General features: G+C 37.7%; 1 protein-coding gene across 5 annotated transcripts in view; it reads right to left on the reverse strand.

Annotated features, from left to right (window-relative positions):
* LOC114028526 (OTU domain-containing protein 3-like) overlaps positions 1 to 7,427 on the reverse strand; it is a 40,594-nt gene that overhangs the window by 18,320 nt on the left and 14,847 nt on the right. For 3 of the 5 annotated variants that reach the window (XR_003567372.1, XR_003567373.1, XR_003567374.1), the window contains exon 8: positions 3,532 to 6,866. Coding sequence is in view for 1 of the 5 variants with exons in the window: in XM_027842796.1 (XP_027698597.1) it covers positions 6,690 to 6,866 (177 nt within the window). In the remaining 4 variants the exon portion in view is untranslated. Of the gene's footprint in view, positions 1 to 2,770; positions 6,867 to 7,427 lie in introns of those variants that run through there. The other 2 variants (XR_003567371.1, XM_027842796.1) reach the window with 2 other exon arrangements.

Genomic DNA, 7,427 nt, shown 5'->3' on the forward strand with positions numbered 1-7,427 from the left:
GTACCAAAGTAATCCTCTAGCCATCCATTATTCTTTGCTTTTGCTATATAACTGGCCCACTACAAATCATGGAACACCATGATCTCAGAAGAATTAAAATGGCAACCCAAAAGGCAATGGAAAGATTAATGATAGTTATTAAGCAACTAGCATGTTACTAATGATTGTGAGAAATATAAAAAGATATTATAAAGGACATACATGACCAGAAAAGAAGGTTAAGGATACTCACAATAACAAGAATGAAACAACAGATGGACAGCCAAAACAGTACACTAATTCCACAAAATTTGAAGAGAACAAGAGGAAAATCTCTGGTACATTCAATAAACCCTTTATGTATGATTTAAGGGTGATATAGACTAGAACAGCACAGAATAAAAAGACACTGAAGAAGTCACACATCAGTGGAAGAAATAGCCACACCAAAGTATAACCCAAGATTCTCAAAAATGCCAAAATTGTGTTCACATGTATAAGAATTTACCATGGAACTCCTACACTCCTACAGGAGTGAGAGAAAGACTAGGGGTGCTGATTGTATTGCTCTGTGAAGTAATAACTTCACACTTGAATTTCCACCCGTTTTTTTCCCAAGGTAATCATTAGCAGCTTAGAAAGAGAGAGAGAAAGACGCACTCCATCTTTTTTCCATTTGAATATTAATCTTTGGCAGTATCACAAATTACTCACCCAGAGCAAGAATGGTCTCAGACCTAGAGGTGATATACATGAAATAAATTCTGTGTTCTTGACCATAAAAGGGCATCTGCATACTTGCTGGCAACACTACTCTGAGTAACTTAAGGACTATTTGGAGGGAGGAAAGAAGGTCATTTGACTACCACAACCACTTATTTTAGCCCAGGTTAAAAGCTGTTTCAAGTTCATTCCTCAAATGGATATAGAGTTGGACCCCAAAAGTAGTATGGCATGTGCACCCATTTTTCACATATGACTTGGTTTGGTGAAAATAAAGCCAAACATTTTGGCCCTATTCTTTACAGAGATGGGGTGGTACAGAATACTACATATAAGATCATATACTTTTTGCATACACTGGTTGGTTTTGCTGTACTCCTTTTGTTTTTGTTTTTTTATTTGCATATTGGGAAGTGTAGGTGATTAAAATGTATTTTCAAAAAAGAAAAGAAAGCCAAGAGTGCCAACAACCATACACCAGCCATTCTCAGTCTCACTCACTCACAAAATGTGATCACACATTGGTAAAACAACTTTAAAGTTGGTTTTTAATCTAGATTTCATCAGAATACAAAACTCCATTTTCATAGATAAAGTGGCACATCTTTGCAGCTTCTATTGCACCAAGAATTTAAAATTAAAAACACAAAACAAAAACATTTGGTTTGAAAACACTGCAAATAGCCAAGTACAGTACTTTGGTAAATCAAAAATAAAAAAGGCTTATATTGACAGAATTTAAAAAAAAAAGAAAAAACACTTTGGGGTGTAAACTACAGACATCAGATTCTAGGACACGTTTCTCATCATCAATTTCCATAGATAAGGTAAGACGTGCTAAGTCTATGGATCATGACCCCATGGAGGTCTTAAATATCTCCAAACTGAAGCTAGAACAAGTGTAGTGCTATCTGACAAAAGAGAAGGCCCCTCGTACATAGACACGCATTCACATCCTTCGTAAAAGGCATGGTAGTACACCAGCACCCCAGCTGCAGACCCAAGGGCAGGCAGTTTGACATGACAATTCACCTCTCTCCTTTCTTTCTTTTATGTGAATGTATGGCTGTTGAAGTATACCAGATTGATAGCCAGGGAAACCAGATGCCCTTTAATCCACAGAAAAAGGGGAAGTAAAGGCAGAACAACATATGGTTCACACCCAAACACTACCATGTCAGAAGCTCTAACAAAGAGAGCAGCCAGAGGAACAAACAGTAGGTTGGGTCTCCAAGTCCAAGTTCAAATCATTGTAAGGAAATCGTACAAGTAATCTTTTGCATATTCCCTGATGAGGACTGGCGTTACACCTGCCAATCCACTTCACGTGGACTACAGAATCATCATTAAGTGATAAATTACCTCGCACTCCTACCAACCCTGATGAGAGTCAGGTAATGTGGGCAAAGGGAGAAGGCCGGGATGGGCGGGGGGGGGGGTTTGGTTCTGTATCACTGGTGTAGCTGCCTTAAATGAAATTTACTGTATAANCTGATGAGAGTCAGGTAATGTGGGCAAAGGGAGAAGGCCGGGATGGGCGGGGGGGGGGTTTGGTTCTGTATCACTGGTGTAGCTGCCTTAAATGAAATTTACTGTATAGAAATTTATGCTTTTGGAAATAAGTTTCAAAAATTGGTGCCCACACTACTAAATATCTAAACAGAAACATCCAGGAAACAGACATGGCATACATCTCTCATATGGCTCTATCCTCAAGATATACATTTTGAGATAGAGCACAGTATTTACACTTTGTGACTTACTGTCAATATTATTATGTCCTCATAAAATCACCATCTTTCATTTAAACATATGATTTTAAAGGGATTCTGATCATTTTCAGCATTAGGCAGCATGGTGTCATAGAAAGAGTGCTGGTTTGGGAGTCAATAGACCTGGGTTCAAATCCTGCCTCTGACAATTATCAGTTATGTGACCATGAGCAAGCCACTTCCCTTTTCTAAGCCTCAGGTTCCACATCTGTAAAATGGGGATAACACTTGCACTACCAGTCTCACAGGGTTGTTGTGGGAAAAGTACTTTGTTACAGTATTATGTAAATATGAGTTATTATTATCACAACTTGGGGACAAAACTTAAAATTTTAGCTTAGTCAATTTAAAAAATGTATTTTCAACTTTGTTGGAAGACATCTCCCTGTAAAAAGTGATGTCTATTAATCAATGATGCCATCCATGTCAACACAATTGTATGAAGCTCTCTGATTTTGAATGATACCTACTCTGAAGTCTGAGATGAATAACACTAGGAAATAACTAAGACCAACAATATGCAGGCAAATTGTATAATTTCTGTAGTTAAAAGCTTTGAAATGAATAGTGCCCTGAGGCCAAAATGTGCATACCTGTACTTCTACTCCAAAAAAATGGGGAAGAACTAAGACTACATATGCAATAAACTGTACTATTTGTCTTTATAAGGATCTAGTTGGCAAGCATGCTTTTCTGAGGTTACTTCTGCCCCAGAATATACATTTGAATTTCTTTACTTCCTGCTTTGAAAATGATCAAAAGTTTCATTAGAATTTAGCATTTCAGAAATGGTGAACTGAGATCACTATTGTTGACCTAATAAAACCCAGGAAAGGCCTAGGGGAGGGTTCCCTTAAACTAGAAAAACTGCAGCAGTGGAATCAAGATCTACCATTAGTTGAAAGGGGATGTCAGGGCATATTTACAATGGGAGCTTGCTGAATGCCCAACACAGCCCATTTAACTCATTCACAAAAGGTTTTCCCCTCTTCAATTGTACTTTCACAGGCAAAGGCTTCCCTAGAGTATCATTAGCAGAACATTAGAAATTACCTACATTCCGGCTTCTCCTGAGCCCAGGTCTAGTTGCTCCATAGGAGAGGTCACACAGTGCAAACCCTTGATGCCAAGAGAGCTATGGACATGTTTTCTGTGCTTATGGAAGAAACTCTAGATGGTCCTCAACTAGCAGTTATGAGTTTTCTTTTTGCCACAACTTCCACACCCAGAGATCATACCTGAAAGCATAGATTCAATGTGTCAAAAGAGTATTATGCTTCTTAAACACATACACACACACACACACACACACACACACACAGAAAATCTAATTCCACAATCCATTCTGGTAGCTTCTAGGAGTACTAAATATAATTGCTCTGACCCATTCATTTCTCTCTGGTTCAGCTGCTACCAATGAGGTTTTTTTCCCTTCCCACCCTAATATGAAAAATTCTTTTAAAACTTTTATAAATGCAGTGCTACTAACTAAACTACCACAGAGCTTCTCAGTGCTCCCTTCTTTTCTCTGCAGTAAGAGCATTCAGGGATAATTTCACTGAACACTAAATAGCTCCCAATGACATGAAAGTTAAGCATAGATTCAATCCCTAATCATGATTCAAATGGGTGACCCTGGCTAGGCTGGCAGCCACCAATAAGTTGTCTTAGCAGATATTCAAAATATACAGCTTTCCAAATTGTGGCTGCATACTAATGTCAAGGCCCTATCAAGGGGCATACATAGATTCCATTTATCCTGCTTTATGGGAAACTGAGGCAATAAATTCTTAAATCAAATCTTGAGCTAAAAGATGCCTACTAAGATAAAAATCCATATTCCCAATTCCTAAAAATTAGCACTTAAACAGTACCAATTTACAACTGAAGAAGTGAGAGAAAACAATAAAACAAATCACTGAAGCAGCTAGTTGATGATTAGAGCCACTGTCATTTAATCCCAGAAATTTTATGGATTATAAATTACCCAATCCCAGAAACAACAAGATATGACAAAATAAATGTCCTTTAATCTTTATAGTGCCTCCCAAATTCCTAGATATAGATATGCTCCTCTTGACCACTAACAGTGACCAATGAAGCAAAGAGGTAGTTTCCTCTAATATTTCCTACAATGGGTCCCTTCAGTTACCTCTGATTAAAAATTCTGCTGAATTTCACGTTCACGTCACTCTTCCTGTTCTGTCTGATGGGGCCCACTCTCCTCTGTCAGCTGTCACATAGGAGTACAAACCCAACAGAACAGAAAGACATCTCATTCAGAAAAAGCTTGGTCCCAATTAGGAATGTGCCCAGAGATGAACACCAACAGAGTAACCAACCTTAAATTATGTTTATAAAAGTGTTCGGGAACACTCAAAGCTAGCTCTCAAAGATAAAAGGAATCTTGGGATTCTACAATATGCAGAAAGAAAAAAGCTATTGACCAGTATGCGTGGTCTGTCTCCACCTAGCTGTTTAAGAAACCTGATAAATATTACAATCTGCACTCTGGAAAACGACCAAACCACAATGTCCTGGGAACAATCACGGGAAAATGTTAATGTTTCAACCAAAAGGTCATCAAAATGGAGAGAAAAAAAATCAAAACACATCATTCAAACCAAAGAAAGTATAAATGCTGCTGCTAAAAAGATAATTCCATGAATCCAGGGCCAGCCCAGACAACAGTATCTATACAATTCAAATATTGCTTTTATAGGTCTCCCTTCTGGGAATCTTTACAACTGGGGTAACTTTTTTTTTTAAATGGGAAATCAGCTCATAATACAACGTATGACTCATTAAGTACTGTTTTCACACAAATCAGTCAAAATTTGAAGATTAGACACCATATACACAGATATTCCCAGATAGAAAAGTTTTCCTTCACACAAGCTAAGAATCCTGAGAAAACATGCTGAAATTGCTCAAGCCTTGCTATGCAATTTCAGAATTAGACTTATAGTTTAAGGACCTTTAGCCAAGATACCTGTTCCGACCCGTGATCCACAATGACAATGCAATGAGCTCTTTGTACTATCAAAATCCCAAGAATGAGAAATAAGTTCATTATTACAAGGAATTTGATTTCCATGACACTAAAGAAATTTTAATTCATGGATCAACACAGTTAAGTTCCCTTGACATCTCTGATAGCAACTTTCCAAATCTAAAATAGAGGGGAAGAAATCTGAGATGTTTAAAATGTCAACTTGGGGGAAAAAGACAAAAACAAAAATCATTCTTCCTAACATATATGGTTCTCCCTTTACAAAAACAGTCCTACACATAAAGAATCCCTTTGAAGGCAGGTTCTTCTCAGACACTGGGTCAGGAAATTCCTTGACCTCCCCTTTCATTGCTATGAAAGAGAAGAAAATCCTGTTCCAGTCATGTCCAAAGTTCCAGAAATGTTTTGTAAACAATAAGGCAATCTTTTCCATTTCAAAGAAATGGTTATCAAGAAATCTTCAATTCTACTTTTTCTTTCTTCCCTCTTTAACAGTCAGAAGCATTAGCGAGCATATGGCTTGAGTACAACTAGACATGAAAAGCACCTGGTCCAGGTTGAAACTCAAAATCCAAGAGGGGGAGAAATCTAAATTACTCGATTTTCACCCTTACTATAGGCCCCATCTGCCCCTACATTATACAGCTTTGGAAAAACAGTTCCTGAATTTTTTCTATACAATTAGGATCAGAAGAAAATAAAAGAAATCTAAACTTGTTCCTGAGTTGGAGATCATTTGCAAACTACCCTGTATATTAATGTCTGCATATAAACCAGGGAAAGAAAAAAGGCTTATCATTCTAAATTTGAAACTACTAACCTGAATTAATTCATGAACAATACAGCAAAACTCACCCCAAACATTAAGGAAAGAGTCCATAACCACTGAACTCATTGTCAGGAAGAGCAGAGCTACACTTAAAATGTTCCACTGACCTAATTAACCATTCCTAAATTCTTGAGTTTTACAGAAGGTGATTTTTTACTGCACGTGTGGTCAAAACAACAACAAAAAAGAACACATCACTAATGAAAAGCTAAATTAAAAAGAGCTAGGGACAAACTAATATTTTTGAATATGTTTTGTAAGCATTTTCCTTTCTTTTTTTTTTAAATGATGGCCTTATCAGAAAGCTTAGTCTATTTCCTATTCAGCAATCCATTTTCCATCAGCTTATCGCTTTAGAAGACACCAAGAGCAGTCAAATGTTGAGAGCAGCAAAGGTCTTCACCAAGGTGACCTGTGCATTAGCATCTGCCTCGCTGCGATTGTTATCGGGGTTGTTACTCCTGTTCTCCTGGGCTCTCTGGCGGTGTCGCTCCTCCTGGCGCTTCTTCTTCTCCAGGCGCTGCTGCTCTCTCTTTTGTTTATTTGTTACCTGAAAGAGAAGACTGTCCATATCAGTACAAGCACATCTGACGCAGAGAGCTGCTGCCTCTAAGAAAGGAGAAACAGCAGGTGCGTGCAAACCTCCCCCCCACACACACACACAGACACATGTGAACACACACTTTAGCTTTTCTGTAGGAACTCAGAAAACTTTCAACAGTAAAAGAAATAACGTGATTACCACTTTTAAGTCCACCTCCCAGTTGAAATATAAGAAAACAAAATAATTAATTTCATTCTCCATTCTCTAGTTTTCCCTTCATGAGCCAATATTCAAAGAGAGTTATGCCACTTCCCAAATTATCTAGTAACCTGAAAAATGGAAATTAAAATACTTTTAAGGGAATCTCACACCCATCGTTCTTAAAAACTGCTAAAAACAATAAAATTCAATGTTAGTGGTACTATTGTGAAAATGGGCACTCTATTAAAATGTTGACAGACTGTGAAATGGTGCAAGCTTTTTGGAGAGCAATCTATTAAGTATTAAGTCCCTACTATGTCCCAGTTACTCTACTAGGCAGGAAAGATACAAAACAAAAATGAAACC

Source organism: Vombatus ursinus, unplaced genomic scaffold, assembly GCF_900497805.2.
Source record: "Vombatus ursinus unplaced genomic scaffold, bare-nosed wombat genome assembly UNPS02014884.1, whole genome shotgun sequence".
NCBI classification, from domain to species: domain Eukaryota; kingdom Metazoa; phylum Chordata; class Mammalia; order Diprotodontia; family Vombatidae; genus Vombatus; species Vombatus ursinus.